Here is a 17,021-nt window from a genome sequence, read left to right as displayed (position 1 = left end):
TTGATGCTTTGTGCCAGTTTCCCCGGAAGTGATGATTTCGTACTCTTGAACGTATGGGATGGAAGTGGTGCTTTATTCGCAAATGTTTTATGTGATATTCCAATTTTTCCAAAGTTAATTTCGCAACTTGGATGGAAACATGGCTACCGTTGACCTTATATTTGTTGTTATTGTTTATGGTTTTTGTCATGTGTGGATCACAGGGTTCAGATGACCTGAGTTATAGAAGGCGGCTACGGCGGGGAGAGACTGTCGATGGTTGCAACCTCTTCATCCAGCCTCCTGAAAACTCGCACTCCTTCAAACAGGCCACGCTGAACCAGGCCAGAAGCTTATGCCGAAGTCACACCATACACAAGGACCTGACCACACAGTGTAGTTCCACTGCAGTCAAAATGGACGATGGTAAAGCTAATGACCATCCTGCTAATCTCTCACCTAAACCTGAGCAGGTTATTGGGAAGGCTGACGAGGGCATGCAGGACAACTTGGAGGAGGAGAAGGAGGAGGAGGATCAGAAGGATCAGAACAGGGGCAAAAACTTGTCTTGGATTTCCACAGAGATGGATAATATTGTGCTCTGAGGACTTCAGAGACTGTTTCAGACATGATGAACCAAGATCACTAGAAGCTATGCATTTAGCTGTTCTTTTGAACATTTAACTCACCAGGTTTGATGTCCTTGCTTCAGTCGGTGATACTAAACCCACCCCAGCCACTGACATGAATGACACGATGCTTTAGCTCAGACTACTTTAAAACAGTCTAAAGCTTCAGCTTTAATTCAGTGAACTGACTGAGACACAACTTAAATATAACTGCTAGGGGTTGAGAGACTGCGAGGATTAATGAACTCTTGAAAGGCTTGCTTAATGGTACAATTATTATTTGTAATATAAAGGGAGATGAATTGAAGATGTATTTCCATGACTAAAACGATCCAAGTGTAACACAAAATGAGATGCTGACAAAAACTGTACATTTAAAAGTCCCATATCCTACATTTGTTTGTGTTTAATACTTTCTGCTGAAGACCACATATAACATCGTGTGGCTTTATGTAGAAAAAAATTCTTTCCCTGATAGCGCCCTTAAAACTTTTTAGAGTGAATCCAGCCTGCAGTTTTATTTTACCAGCACTTTTACCAGCATAGTTTTATTTTCTAGCAACATAAAAAGGGATAATTGGGCATAATTATCAAGACCAAGTTTAACATGGTCTAGCTTATCATTTGACTCTTTGATATTGATTTATCAAGCCACTACTATGTTACATCAGCTTAGGAGACACTTACAGTACAGAAGCATGAGTGACCACATATTTCCCAGTGAGCGATGCTTCTTCGTAAATGTGGAACATGCTTTGCAAGATTTTTGACATTTCTTTTGACTTGACTGATTTGATTTCAAATACTACTCGGGTAGTATAACAATAGATTTTTTTTTTCCTTTCATCTTGATTTGATTGAGTTATTTTAAGTTATTTAAAAAAAAAATGTGGAATGTAGATATAAAAAGAAATGCAGCTATTTTAGATGCCAAGGACTTTCTCTTTCTTAATTCAATTAATCAAATCCTTCCTTGATACAGCCACAAAGTATACATTAGACAGTATTCTGGACCAGTACTGTGTTCTAGGCATGCACTTTACTCCTTAAAATATATACATACAGTTCTAACTGGAGATTTTCAGACTGTTGACATGTTTGGTATACCTGTACATGAAGACTAATGGAACAGTTTCACTGTGTTTTTCAGTTTTAGGTCTAACGTGAATTAGTGACATTTTCTTCAAGTTTGAAATTCGTCGCCAAACGCAACTGAACTTTCTGGGTTGTAGCATCTGTGCAGCTCTAATCTGGAAAAACAAGTATTTTTGTACACGTCCCTTTAAGTGTTATTCATGTAATAATGCAGTGAATGTGCCTTATTTAAACGGGGTCAGAATAACCTATGATGAAGTCATAAATCAATGTTTTTCAGTGATGAATAAAAAAAAAAATGAAATTGTTCAGTCTGGTGTCGATTTAAAATTTTTACATTTTATTTCAGCAGCAGAAGGCTGCTCACAATACTCAAATCCTGACTGTATCATTTAGCAGTATGGATGCATGTGATCTAATCATGTTTAAAACAGGGGTCACCAACCCTGTTCTTGAAGACTTTAGCTCCAACCATAATCGTGCCCACCTGATCATCATTCATTGCCTGAAGAAAGTTCTTGATCAAATAAAACAGATGCATTAGATTTTGGTTGGAGATTAAACCTGCAGGAAAGTAGATCTACAGGAACAGGGTTGGTGACCACTTTTTTAATTCAATCCATGTCTTATCCTAGTCTTACATCATTCTGCAGTATTACCGATTACTGTACAATTACTGTACAAAAAAAAAAGAAGAAGAATGTTATTCTTTTTTTTTTTTCTACAAACAAGGAGAAATAGATTGTATATTTCAAATATTATGGCAGTAATTTTGTTACCAAATCTTTGGTACCCATCAATTCTAACGCAAGTCACGTTTTACCTCTTAATTTACACGACTATTGAGCTTTTATTCCAGCATTAATGTGCTTTCTCAAATATTACACTGAGAATACTGGGAAAATCAAGGAAGGAAAGAAAATGGAGCCTTAAAATGAACCTCAATGTTTGGTACCAGATCTCACTTTTTACATCATGTAATCTGTAATCAAATTTGATCTTGTGCAAAATACAAGTACCAGTCTTTGGTATTGTACAACCATCCATCCATCCATTTTCCATACCGCTTATCCTACACAGAGTCGCAGTGAGTCTGGAGCCTGTCCCAGTTGACTCGGGGCATGACGCGAGGGACATCACAGACCAGGTGCTGATCCATCGCACGGCACAACCGCACACGTTCACAAACCCTATCACACACTACAGACAATTTGGACATGCCAATCAGCCTACAACTCATGTCTTTGGACTGGGGGAGGAAACCAGAGTACCCGCAGGAAACCCCCGAAGCACAAGGAGATCATGTAAACTCCGGTATTGTACATGTCAATAGTAAATTTAACGGGAGAAGGGGGAATTGTTGCTAGAAATGTGTGATGAGTTGGAAACTTTCACTGTGTGTGTGTGAAATGTGCTGCTAGTCTAGCACAGTGATTGATGGATGTGGTGAACAGGCAAGGAATCTTATGGCCCTTCTGATTTAATGAAGGAGATGTAGGGAAATGTAGTCATTACCATTATTAAGCGCCAGGGCAGTTTCACAGCCAACCATGCATCACGCCAATAGAAGAAGATTAAACCACTTAGTCTAAACGGGCAAAAAAGAGGGCACTTTCATAAAAGTGCATTAAATGATTGACGCACCATTTCTGAAATATGCTGCGCCTCGAGACTGCTGCCTATGGTAAAGGCGAGCACTCTTACTTGAGATGACTCTAAAGTGCAAATCGCCTGTGGACTCATTTGAATATGGAGGAGACGGGCAGAGGGGAAAGAGAGGTCATCAATTAACACATTAAGCAAATATCAGAATGAAATGTAGCATTCGCAGATGCCCAGAACAGGAAGATGAAAGGCCCTGTATCAGCTCTTCTGCAGCGGGATCTAAAGAGCCGAGAGCGTAATTCATCTGACCACCTTTCAACCTGTTAAATACGGGAAATCAGTTTTCTTTTCTCTTAGCTCACAGTCTCAATTTGAGACAACCGCTCTGGGGTAACGTTTCTCCTGACAGATGTCGATTCTTTATAATGGAGCTGGTGCTCGAGTGTGGTGATTTCTCTACTGAGGCTGCCATAGAATGAACCAAACAAATGTGTCATGCACAAACTACAGCTCTTATATTTTGTATTATATTGGTTAAATAACATTTATGGAAGGAGTTTGACGTGTTGCTATTTGATTGCCTTCATCATTCAGTCTAGATGTTCAATATTTAAGAAAACTACGGGGTGGCCCAGTGAACTGTTCGGACTTCTTGATTACTTCTGAGACCCTGTGCTGTGTATGTGTTTAACATCCAGTGTGTTATTCTGAAAGCAGCAATCATCTCAGACTTATCCTCTTAGCTTGGCCTCCAGTGTTAAACAGCAATACAGCCTTCAATATAAGGTGATAGGGCGGATGACCTGATTATCTATTAGGCTGCTTTAGCTGTTCTGGGTCACACCTTTGTGCATTTCATTACACTACCCAATTAAACATTTCAGTCGTCTCTCAATGACTACAAGGCCAGCAGGCAAGAGACCCCTGAACTTTCTCCTGTAGAACAAATGGCCCAATTTACATAACAAGCAATGATGAGAAAATCTTTTATCTTTGCATACAATTAAATCTCAGACGAAAGGACGTCTCAATCAATTACATGGAATGACAAGTTCGTAAATAAATTAGTCTTGCCAATATATTGCGAGAGAAGATCAATAGGCAATGTTAACCAGATATTGGAGCGATGTTCGGCAACATAGTGTCGATATCTGTCGGCTGCATTTCTCTGTCTGCTAGTGGAAATCCGACAGACGAGATGGATCTACACTCACACCAAAATATAAAGCTGAGATAGTTTACGTGTCAGTATGACCTTTTATGTTATTCAGACCAGCCCAGAGGGTTGCAACAAATAGATTTGGTCAAGCTCCTATGAAGGTTAAGGTGTGAATGACTGATGCTTAGTTGTCATGCCTTAAAATTAAAATGGCCTAAAACCTTAAAAATTCCAAAATCGTCCGTCCATACATTTTCTATACCGCTTATCCTCCACAGGGTCGCAGGGAGCCTGGAGCATATCCCATGGAACTCAAGGCACAATGTGGGGAACTCCCTGGACAGGGTGTCAATGCATCGCAGGACACAATCACAGACATATCCACACACTACGAACAATTTGCAAATGCCAATAAACCTACAATGCATGTCTTTGGACTGGGTGAGGAAACCCCTGAAACACAGGAAGAACATGTAAACTTCATGCACACAGGGCGGAGGTGGGATTTCAACCCCCAAACCCCAGAAGTGTGACACAAAGGTGCTAACAATCAAGCCACCATGACCCCATCTCCCAACATCTTCAGAACACAAACTGTCACAACATGACACTCCTTTTCTGGCCACTTCACAACACACAACACATTTTTGTATCTTGAAACCCAAATGAATGAATTTTTGATAACTTGTAGCCCTTTACTAATAGATTCCTCGTACTCTGTATTCCAGTGTGTCCGATTTTGTTCTTTGTGTACTGTTTCTTGGCACCCGATGTATGTACTGATCCTGATTCCTGGATTAACACCATATACAGATACCCTGCTCCCCAATTGTTGCAAACAGTGCATGTAAGTACTGTATCTTTGAGAGGTACTAACAGTAAATAGATGTCATCTACAAGCTTTTGAGAAACGTGTCTGAGGTGATTCTTATCACACAGTGACTAACAAAACATTAGAGGGCAGTGTTGTCCTAGAAAAACTTCTGATGAATAATGCCATACATGTCTACTGCCGTCAGTTCAATACACACACAAAACACATTAGGTCTTTGATGTTTTGTGCAGATTTAAAATATTGTGTTCATATTCAGTAACTGCTTTATCCTGTTCGGGTCACAGTGGCTCCTGAGCTTATCCCAAGAACACTGGGTATAAGGTGGGAGGGGAACACACTTTGGATTAAACTCCAGTCCATTACCACACATAAAATGTTGACAGATTCTTTCACACCTATGAGAAATTTGGAGTCACCAATGTCAATGCACCTACTGATATATTTTGGGAGGTGGAAGGAGGCTGGAGAACCCAGAGGAAACCCACACAAGCATGCAAAGCTCCACATCGGCAGTGTCGAACTGGGGACCCTGGAGCTTCGAGACGGCAATGCTACCCTCTGTGCATCCACTGTAAATATAGGAGTCTGTTTTAATATGAGTAAATACACACTTTCTATGACTAGTTGTGTTTTTGGCTGTTAGACTGTCAGATTTGAATGTGTGGGATAGTTATGGATTGGGAAGACTCATCAGGAAAGAGGAACCAATTACTTGACAATGATCCAGTTTATGTGGGTGAATAAGAAAACCATGTCAACATGTGCACATATTGACAAAAGCTCAGACCAGAGACAGGACTCACCATCACATGAGCTAAATATTGGCAAGTTGTCCAATATCAAAATGTGTCTCTTCCATGTTTGCTCCGGAAAACACAGGAGAGGTTTACAGACACATTGATCTATACTGGGGGAGATGTTGCATCAAACTCCTCTACAATTTGTTTTGTCTGTATGTGTGTGTCCACAGATTTGTTGTTCCATTGTAGAAGATGGGACGTAATTGATTACCATTCACTAAATTATGCTAATACAATTTCCCCCCCTCAAGAAAATGACTTTTTATTGGATAATTTCAATTTTGTGCCACTGTCTAAACATTTTCTGGTGTGAAAAAATAGTAAATGATACATAGATCTCATGTTTTGTAATTATATTTCAGTAAAATCAGTAGGACAATACTGTAATATTGGTAAACAAATATTGAAATGAAACAAATGAAAGAACTACGATTAAATTACTAAAACTTAAAATGTTATGCAAGATTAAACTTGGTCAAATCAAAGCATAAGATAACTTTACTTCTTTATTGTAGGACAGGACAGAAGTGACCTTTGGTGTTTTCTCATATTCTGATTTAATATCGTTTTTTTTTGTGTCACTGTCTAAGTAGCCTACTAAGTAATAGTGTTAAACCATGCTAGATTTAATAGCCTACATAGTCATGTTGGGTAGACTATAGTCACAGGATAGAGTATGAATAGATTTAAATAAATTTGTTGTAAACTAAAGTAAAATCAATCAATCAATCAATCAATCATCTGTGGGTTTTCCATAATTGTGTGCCACAGGCCTGTGCTGTAGCTAGAACTAATTAAATTGGTGGAGCATTCGGGGTTCATTTGTCAGTTCTCAATTGTCTGTTATTTTATTATATATATATATATATATATATATATATATATATATATATATATATATATATATATATATATATATATATATATATAGAGAGAGAGAGAGAGAGAGAGAGAGAGAGAGATATTATTAAATTACTATAGCACATAAAAATATGAAACTGGTGACAAATTTAAATCCGCCAGAGCACAATACAAACACTAACACGTGCAGGACTATTGTCAGGCAGTCTAGCTATCTTTAAAATCAAACAAACAATAACAACAACAAAAAGCTACAACCGAGTATATTTTCATGCACAACAATTTATGTTTGCATTTCTTGAACTGAAGGACACATATACACTTTTAAAAGAAAGGAAGAAAATAAACCTAGGCCTATTTGTTCTCTCGGAAGGATCTGAAACCTGGGGTGGTGAGGCTTCTCATACGAGATATAGTCAAGGAAAGCCTCATTTAACTTTATATCAGTGTAGTTCTTGTTCTCCTCATATCCACGGTCTACGTCTTCACCATTGTGTTTATTACTCACGAAACACTCTTGTTTTTCTCTTCCCCCTTAAAACTAATCAGATACGGACCTCAGAATACGACACGCGAACTTCCCACGAGTCTACCGCTTGGCCACGCGCGCGCACACGCACTACACTGCGCGTGCTCGCGGACGCGCGTCACTTACTGGCCTGACCGTGCACGCGCCGCGCTGACAGCACCTAGCCGCGGGGCGAGGCGCGCGCTGACAGGAGGCAGGAGCGCGCGGCCGCTCACTAATGACACGCGCTGTGCCTCCCTCACTCCGCGCCGCTTCTTCGGCGAACGCGCAGCTCCAACCACGACAAAACTGACGGAGTGACGAAAAGTTTTGGCAGACAGAGAAAGAAACTTTCTGTAACAAGGTGACAGCACTCGAGGCAGGCAGCTGTCCAGTCTGCGGACCGTCTCCAGAGAGAGAAAGGGAGGACAGGAAATAGAGAGGAAAGACACACAGAGCGCGCGCGAGAGAGAGAAAGGTAGGAGAGAGGGAGAGGAGAGGAGAGGGTCCCTAATCACTAATTTAGTGGCAGCCATGGCATTGTGCCGGCGGGCACGTACACACAACTGCAGGCTTGTGTACACACTCATGTGGTCAGACAGGCAGTGGATGAGGTTCTGTCCTGCTGTCCAGCCTCTGGCTTATAGCTTCACTATCAGCCCAAAAGATTCACTCAGACTTTCAAATTAATAACATAAACAGCTTTCTCTGAGTTCACACATGTCCCCCCCTATAACATGATTTCATTTAATTTAATTAATGAAGCAGAGGTATTGACGAGTCATATGGACCCTTACAGAAAAGTCACACCAGCTTCATATGGGACTAATCACATGATTCACATTTATATGGTTTATACACCCTTCGCATGTTGTTTCTCTCTTTTCACATGTAGTGCATTTGGTTTTATTTTCACATACAATAAGGTACATTTACTTTCACATATTTTTTCATGATTCATTTATTTTCACGTGTGATTCCCCACCATGCACAATGAATACATTTTAACATGTGATTGTTCAAATGATTCATTTATTTTCACGTGTGATTCCCCCACCATGCACAATGAATACATTTTAACATGTGATTGTTCAAATGATTCATTTATTTTCACGTGTGATTCCCCCACCATGCATAATGAATACATTTTAACATGTGATTGTTCAAATGATTTATTTTCACGCATTTTTCATAGGATTACTTTATTTTCACGTGATTTTTCCCACGTGATTCATTTATTTTAGCATGTGTACACGACTTGTTTATTTTCACTTGTTTCATGTTTCACTTTTTGTACATGATTCGTTCATTTTCACATCTTTCCCCCATAATGAATTATTTTCACGTTGGTTCACTGTTCATTTATTTACATGTGTTTTGCATATGATTCATTTGTCTTAGCATGTGATTTTACCAACATGATTCATTTATTTTTGCATGTGATTTTTTTCCCACATGATTAAGTAGTTTTCAAATGTAATCACATATTATTCACCTGATGTTACATTTGTTTACTTTTACATTTGCTTAAGCATGTTTTTCACATAGTACTTTCATAATCTCATGTAAAACGCATGTGACTTTACTACAAGGGAAGCTCCAGACAGCACATAAAGTGTTTTTCATGCACACACACACACACACACACACACACACACACACACAGCATGAGACAATAAAAGGAGTTCGACTGTAGTGGGTCTGATGCTGCAATGAGAAATTAAATCTTAGCTATATCTTACGGTTTTCATCAACATGTTCGCTTTTTCTCTTCTGTTAATCCTGTACAGTTTTGGATTATTTAAAGCGTCTCACGTTTTTTTAGATGCTCAATCTCTTCAGTTGGAGTGCTGTGTATATCATCAGCTCAGCTTATCTAATTTCATTAATGTGATCTTCTGTCCATTGGCTGACTGCTTAATGGCTATTATTTGTGGTTCCCTTCAAATAAAGCTCAGACAGTAAATTGCAGTCTGTGGCAATTGGGATCTGAGCGCCTCCCTGCATTACTATATAATATCTATTCCTTTAATTAACTGAAAGCAATGCTGACATTTATTGGATTGCAAGTTACTTGTTAATGGCAATAAATTGTGGAGAGTGAAAAATATCATTGCTTATTTTACATCAATAATTTGTGAACCTTTTGCTAATGATTATTCATTATTCTCCCCCCTGGCTGCTCTGTTTGTTAAAGTATACTGAGATATATTCTAAAAGCTAGGCTTTAATGGAGACATAGAGCTGAAGCTGAACATTATAATCAGATGCCAGTATAATGCCTTTGCACTGATAAAGCCTTCAGCCTACACAATGTCAGTTTGTGAGCCAGTTTGACAAAATCATTTTAGTTTTTGCATGTTTCTTGTTATGGTCATTGATTACACATTACATGGGCAAGGAATTAGAAATATAATTAAGATATAAATAAATCGATATGTATTTATGTATGTTCTTGGTTTTTGGCCACTCGCGTAACCATGCAGTTCAATATATAAAGCAAACAGAGATGCATTGTGTTGGCTGACAGCCCACTGTCTCACCCATTTCCCTGTGTTATCCCACTGAGCATTGTGCCGTTTTCTTTATGTGCTTCTGCTTGAGTTTGTGGTCACTCAGTTGCCACCAGCTTGCCAGTTGTGTGAACATATTCCCTGTCAGTGCTCAGCCGCTGTCTCTTTACTTGCTGCAGCACTGATCAGACTCCCAGTCCTCCGTGATGTGACAGCCCTGCCACTCTGATGAATGGCTCAGCACAGAGGCCGAGTGCCGCTGTGAAATGTCCACTCGCGCCACACCAAAGTCAAAAAGAACAGTCAGGCTTGCACAGCCATGAATCCCAACTGTCTCATCTGATCACGGCAGTGCAGAGGCATCTGAAGAGATTAAGGGAGAAAACATCAGGCAGAAGGAGGAGCAGCGCTCGAATCGGGCGTGATGGAAAGGAGCAGCCTGGGGTCTCGGCCTGATGAGCCTCACAAGCCCCCATGGCCTTCAGGGCAGAACCCCTCTGAAGTGAGTCAACTTCGCTCCTGTCATCACCGCTCAAATACAGCAGTCGCAAATTTCTCTCTCCATCTCTCACCAGCGTATCGAGAGTTTGAGAGAATCCTGGCTGACAGAAGACATTGTCCTGAAATGAGCAGTGTCCCTTTCCCTCTCTCTTCCTTCTGCCCATCAAACGCTCTCAGTCACATTCCCTGATGGCCTTTGCAATGCCGAAACTGAGCAGTTGTGACAAGAAAATATCCGAAATGTATCTGTTATTTTGCAAGACAATCAAAAAAGGCAAAAGAGATGAAAAATCGGAAAGGACAGATTTAGGTAGAGGCCGATTTTACATGTTACATAGAAGAAGAACAAAACGAACAGACGTTTTTGAGGGCTACAACTCTTTCTTATTTATGTAACCTTAACCGTTGACATGGAAGGTCTGTATCACTTAATCCAACTCACCGGAGTCAGTAGACTCAGTTTCTAGTTAGGAATGATATGGAATGTAAGGTCAAAGGTCAGCCTCATGTTTAAATGAATGCTTATTGGTAGTGTTTTTGATTACTGGGTGGAATATTGGTTTCCTGAAGGGATTGGCATTGGCAGGCACTTGTCAGGCAGAGAGACCCATATCGCAGCGGCCCTAATGGGGCCACATATTGTGCTAATTGTCAGCTGCAGTTGGAACGTGAACCGTGTGAGGCTTAATTAGAACTAGCAGTCCTCCAGTGTGAAGTGTGTCAGGAGTAACGTTTCCCACAGTGCATTTTTAAACTGACTTCATACTACTTCTAACAAAGTGATAGAATCCGGTAAGACAAATGTGGGGGGAAAAAAGGTAATTTCACTCTTTTCTACTGCAGAACAAAAAAAGTCTTTAAACATCATTATGCCTATTTTTTCCAGGGGAGGTAACTTGTGCGTCCTCCTAGATATATATATATATATATATATATATATATATATATATATATATATATAGTATAAGTTAGAAAACAACTTTACTGGAGTATCAAGAAGGTTTTATAGTGTCTGTCACCTTTTGAACCCAGTGAAATATAATAATTTCTGTTTTCACGGTTGTTCTGATCAGACCATCGTCAAGATTTATCAAGAATTAATTTAAAATAAATGTGAGCAGAAATTAAGGAAATGAAGTTAATTAGTTTACAATTCAAAGAAGTGGGTTATTTGAAGTTAAGATAACAGGTTGGGCAGAGTCTTTCATGAAAATCAGCTTTTGTGGTGATTCCAGTTAATCCTGACTTATCCCTTACTTTAAGATAATATTTGCGTTGCCTGTTTCTTCTCAGCAGAAATAAATCTTATTAGCCAATAAATCTTATTATGGGATCTGTTTTTACACCACAATCAATTCCAATGAGAAGAAATTAGATGAGAGCTTTATGTATTTGACAAATAGATAATTGGCCTTACTTAACCCTGACCTTAAAATGGCACTTTGTGAGAGTATAATCTTCTTAGAATTATTGAAGCCTTCAATTAACCAGATTAAATGGCAGCCAAGAAACATGTAATAAATGAAGAATGGCATATTTTTGTCTCTCTCTCTCTCTTCCTCTCTCTTAGCTCATCTTTATTAGATGTTGAGGTGTATAATGGAGAAGAGCTGCACTGTGTGAACACCTACCTAATTTAGAAAACTTTGGATTTGTGAGCATCTGGAGTTGTGTGTGTAACTGTACCTGTTTTGTGTTTGTAAACTGAAGATGAACCACTCAGAGAGAAGAGTATTAACCAGGCTGTCAGAGCCTAATGAAGTGTCCTGGTGAGCCATATCAAAACACACACACACACACACACACACACACACACACACACACACACACACACACACACACACACACACACACACACACACACACACGAACAAGACACACACAGAAGGATTCTTCCTGACAAGTGGTGATGTGGCTAGGATAAGTCCAGGGATGATGTGATTTGACAGATGGGTTGTGAGTGGTCGTGTAGAGAGCCTACACTAATCGATTAGTTTTAGTTAAGTGCACTCTGAGATGATTGTGTTGTACCTTTATCGTTCCCCTCCATAACACTGACAACCTTTCATGCCTCTCCAACAAGAGCCTGCTCTACGAGCGCGGGAAATCTATTATGTGCGATGATCAAATCTCACTGGCACTTCTTTCTCACCTCCACAGTGTATGACTTTCACTTAAATCATGACACAGGGGCTCCGCTAGATTGTGTGTTTTGAGCACAGCACTTTTAAAAAAAAAAAAAGATTTTAAAAAATGCTGTTTGTCAGAGAAAGAGAAACGAGACTGAGTTATGACTTCCATCCTCTTTCTCTCTCTCTCTCTCTCTTTCGCTTGCTCTCACTCTCTCTCTCTCTCGCTCTCTATCGCTCTGTGTGTCTATCTCTGTGTGTGTGTGTCTCTCTCTCTGCCACTGTTCCCTGGGGCAGTTATTATGATCAGCACCTGTGGGCATGGTTCATGGCTCAGCCCAGCACTCTCTCCAGGGCTCATTATTACTGTATTACTGTATGTCCAGCTGCCTCAGGAGGCGGACTGACCTCTCTGACTGTCTGTCTTTTCTTTCTCACTTCCTCTCTGTGGGAGAAGCGTGGCTCCTCATGGCATCAGCTTTGGTACACTCAAACTCTAAGACTGCAGAGACACTTGCAGTAATTGCATGGCCATTCATGACAATCCTCTGTTTTAAAAAAAAAAAAAAAAAAAAAAAAAAGGACAAAAATACAAAACACTTTCTTCTAGAGGACAGATGGCTACTTGTGGTATCATTTTCTCTCTATGTTGAATTATCTGGATGACAAAAAAAAAAAAAAGAAGTTTGTAATGACCAAATGTGTCTGGATCAAAGTCCGCTCTTATCCGTTAGTACTCACTGTGTTCACAGCTTAGCATGTTTCATAGTGAGAGTGATGATAGCAAATATCTAAAGGAGGTTCAGGGAGGTTCAATACACTCTTAGCTGCCCAACTAATGGCCTGATGGCTTAGACTTCACTGTGCCTATGTTTAACTTATAATTGAGAGTAATATGTTGTAACATGAACTTGTCTAAACATGAACTGAACCCAAGTGTATTGCACATTTTAATTAATCACCAACAGATCCAGCAATTGTTTCTTAGTGACGTTTTGCATTTTGCAAGTTCAGTGTATGTGCTGGTCATGTCAGTTCTAGGACATACCACATTGAGTTGGTATTTATTCTAGAAGGGCCTATTAATGAAAGCACTGAGGGCTTTCCCATGTGGGAAATCCATTATCAATGAGCAAAACCAGGTGCTAAACATCACCAGCTTTAATTATGATCCCTTAATTCCAGCGCCTGACCCGCAGGCTCTAATTCACAGGCTCGCTTGAGTGTATGGGAAGGAGTCCGGAAGCTGCTCTCTCTTGTCCTGATGCATGGCCCCCCTGTTGACATGCACTAAGTTTGATATATATGACCGGATGAATCTCTAATTACATTTTGGCAGGGATTCCACACTTACTTAGCACTGCACTTAATTATTTTTATATTGCAGGGTTTAACAGTAAAGGCCCGCAGCGTAATTTCTGGATCCGATTCTGACTACGAGAGAAATTCTATTCATTTAAAATCCATTAATAAAAATTTGCTGTCCATGTGCGTGCATTTCATGCTTTCTTCTGGTGCGACACCATGATTAAATCAAACTGTGATATTATCAGAGGTAACATAATTTTATTGTTATAATTTTAAATAACACTGTGGGTGGGGTGTAGCATTGCATTTTAAATATGGCTATAAAGTAAAACTGTCTTAATTTAAAACACATGGTGGCAACTGTTAGAGCAAACTGATGGGGGTGGGTTGGGGGTGGGGGGGTCATTGTAGGAAGCTGATATAGTCTTTATGGCTGTTAAAGGGCCAATAATGAGGGCAGAGCTGATTGGTTACTCATGTAACAAGCATCCCCTGATTGGGCACAGATGTCTTCTTCATTCCTGTCTTATTGAACTCATAGGGCGCTGAACCTCCTTGTCTCTTATAAGCAGTCATATCAGCACATACACAGACATTTACATGTGATCCGGGTATTCAATTCACTGCTCATCTGAGATGTAATTTTCGTAGTTTCTAATTAAAGTTGTACATGAATTGCCTTTAATTAAACATGTACACGGTTCATTAGTGTTCCCTACCACCAAATTGCTTCATTTGGTGCGTAATTGTCATGCAAATAAACTCATGTTGCTTAACAAAGTACCTCTGTTGCAGTCAGTAGAAGGCACACATTTGTATGTTGCTAATTTCCAAAATATTAAGCAGTGAATAAATATTAAACAAATTCAATAAAGATTGAAGTTACCATGTGCATTAAACCTGAATAAAGAATCACTTACTTTGATTTTAAATTTAAACACCAATGCTGGGTATACGCCCCCTTTGCTCTGAGAACAGCCTCATTTCTTTTTGGCATGGATTCGACAATCTGTTGGAAACATTCCTTTGAGATTCTGGTCCATGTTGACATGATTGCATCATATTTGTAAGCTGCACATTCATGCTGCAAATCTCCCATTCTACCACATCCCAAAGGTGCTCTACTGGATTCAGATCAGGTGATTTGGGTGGCCGTTGAAGTACACCGAACACGTTGTCATGTTCATGGAACCACTTTGATACGTCTTGTGCCTTGTAACATGGCTCATGCTGGGAGTAGCCATTAGAAGATGCTTAAATAGTGGCCATAAAGGTATGCATGTGGCAGCAGTTCTCAGTTAGACTGTAGCATTGAAATGATGCTCAATTGATATTAAGGGGCCGAATATGTGCCAAGAAAACATTCCCCACACCATTACACCACCTCCACCAGTCTGGACTGTTGACACAAGGCAGGTTGGATCCATGGATTCATGCAGTTGGTGACAATTTCTGACCCTACCATCTATGTACCTCATCAGAAATCAATATTCATCAGAGCAGGCTACATTCTTTTAGTCTTCAACTGTCCAGTTTTGGTTATCCTGTGCCCACTGCAGCCTCAGATTTCTGTTCTTGGCTGACAGAATTGGAACCCAATGTGGGCTTCTGCTGTTGTAACTCATCCACCTCAAGGTTGTGTATTCTAAGACGCTTTTCTGCTCACCACAATTGTACAGAGTGGTTATTTGAGTTACTGTAGCCTTTCTGTTGGCTCCAACCAATCTGGCCACTCTCCATTGACCTCTCTCATCATTAAGGTATTTCTTCTGCAGAACTGCTGCTTTTTTCTTTATTGCACTATTCTGAGTAAACTCTAGAGACCGTTGTGTGTGAAAATCCCAGGAGGTCAGCAGTTATAGAAATAATCAAACCAGCCCATCTGGCACGAACAATCATGCCACGGTCAAAATCACTGAGATCACATTTTTCCCTCATTCTGATGGTTGTTGGGAACATTATCCGAAGCTGCTGGCCAAGTCCTTAACCAAACGAGTCAGAGTCCAAAAGGGGCTGAGTTGGACTCAAGTCCGAGTCCTTAATGGCCGAGGCCGAGTCCAGAAAGTAATTATATTGAAAAAAGATTTGAAATTGCAATTGTAAACTCAACACTGAGCTGTTAAATTAATATTTTAACCCTCACAAAACAATGGCAATATTAATGTAGCAAAAAATACCACTATTACATCTTACCATTGCCATTAAATATTTTTATTTCATGTCATCAGCACCTCAAGTAGTTTCCTATCAAAAATGGTTTAAAAGAAAAAAGGATATAGCGGTATATGTATGAAAATACAAATGAACCTGTTTTGTTATTGTATCACACTATATTGTGTCCTCCAGTTCGAGTTGATATTTCAGTGATTTGATGCGTCTCTCCCACAGTTATATGGTCTGAGAGAGAGAGAGGACAGAGTAGAGTTACATTTAGCAGCAGGTCATAACAACAAGCTTCATGCTTTATTACTGCTTTTAATCTGTCTATGAATGACAACAAACTCATTTCTGAACACAGCTCTGATCTTGTAGCTTTTTTCATTTTAATTCCTAAAATGAAAAAACAAAAAATCCCTATCAGCAGGGTTTATGATATTTACTACATTAAGAAGTACATTTCACATTTTACATGAAATTCAAGACTGGAATCACCAAATGCTGATGTTTAGGGGTGGGAGATATGACTACAATCTTATTTCACCATAACGATATGTTTTCTCAGGCAGGTCTATCAGTATTCACGTAAGAAATACTACGGAAATGAAATAAAGCAATTAAATGTAAAATAAAATCGACTTCACTGTATGACATGTACAGTGATTCTTATTAAATTTACTGAAGTGATTCAGTCAAATGAGTGAGTGAGTGATTTTCTCTTTGTCTTTTGTTGTTTGATTAACATTAATGAGAGACTAACACGAGACTAGGCTAGATTGGTGTTGCTAGGCAAGGGGAGGCACAGCTAAGCTATCACTGTATGGGTTTATGTGCTACAGTGCCATGCAGAGTACATTATCTTTCATTATGTTCTGCTCATGCCATATTCATGTACCTTATACATATTCACAAACTCATATAGACATTTACACACCTTGTTTT

The 17,021-nt window shown here is 39.5% G+C and overlaps 1 protein-coding gene and 1 long non-coding RNA gene across 4 annotated transcripts in view; both read left to right on the top strand.

Annotated features, from left to right (window-relative positions):
- The window catches only part of ankrd27 (ankyrin repeat domain 27 (VPS9 domain)), a 26,621-nt gene extending 25,793 nt beyond the window's left edge, over positions 1-828 (top strand). For both annotated transcript variants that reach the window (XM_017485929.3, XM_047159892.2), the window contains exon 28: positions 204-828. In XM_017485929.3, coding sequence (XP_017341418.1) covers positions 204-584 — 381 coding nt within the window. In that variant the 3' untranslated portion in view covers positions 585-828. The remainder of the gene's footprint in view (positions 1-203) is intronic.
- Positions 829-7,391: 6,563 nt separating this feature from the next.
- Positions 7,392-17,021, top strand: part of LOC108274757 (uncharacterized) — a 47,865-nt gene continuing 38,235 nt past the window's right edge. For both annotated transcript variants that reach the window (XR_008397890.1, XR_001814543.3), the window contains exon 1: positions 7,392-7,949. This is a non-coding gene — a long non-coding RNA (uncharacterized LOC108274757). The remainder of the gene's footprint in view (positions 7,950-17,021) is intronic.

The sequence above is a fragment of the Ictalurus punctatus genome, chromosome 14 (assembly GCF_001660625.3).
Source record: "Ictalurus punctatus breed USDA103 chromosome 14, Coco_2.0, whole genome shotgun sequence".
In the NCBI taxonomy this organism is placed as follows: domain Eukaryota; kingdom Metazoa; phylum Chordata; class Actinopteri; order Siluriformes; family Ictaluridae; genus Ictalurus; species Ictalurus punctatus.
The sequence above is the reverse complement of the archived record's forward strand: the minus strand, read 5'-3'. Positions and strand labels throughout refer to the sequence as shown.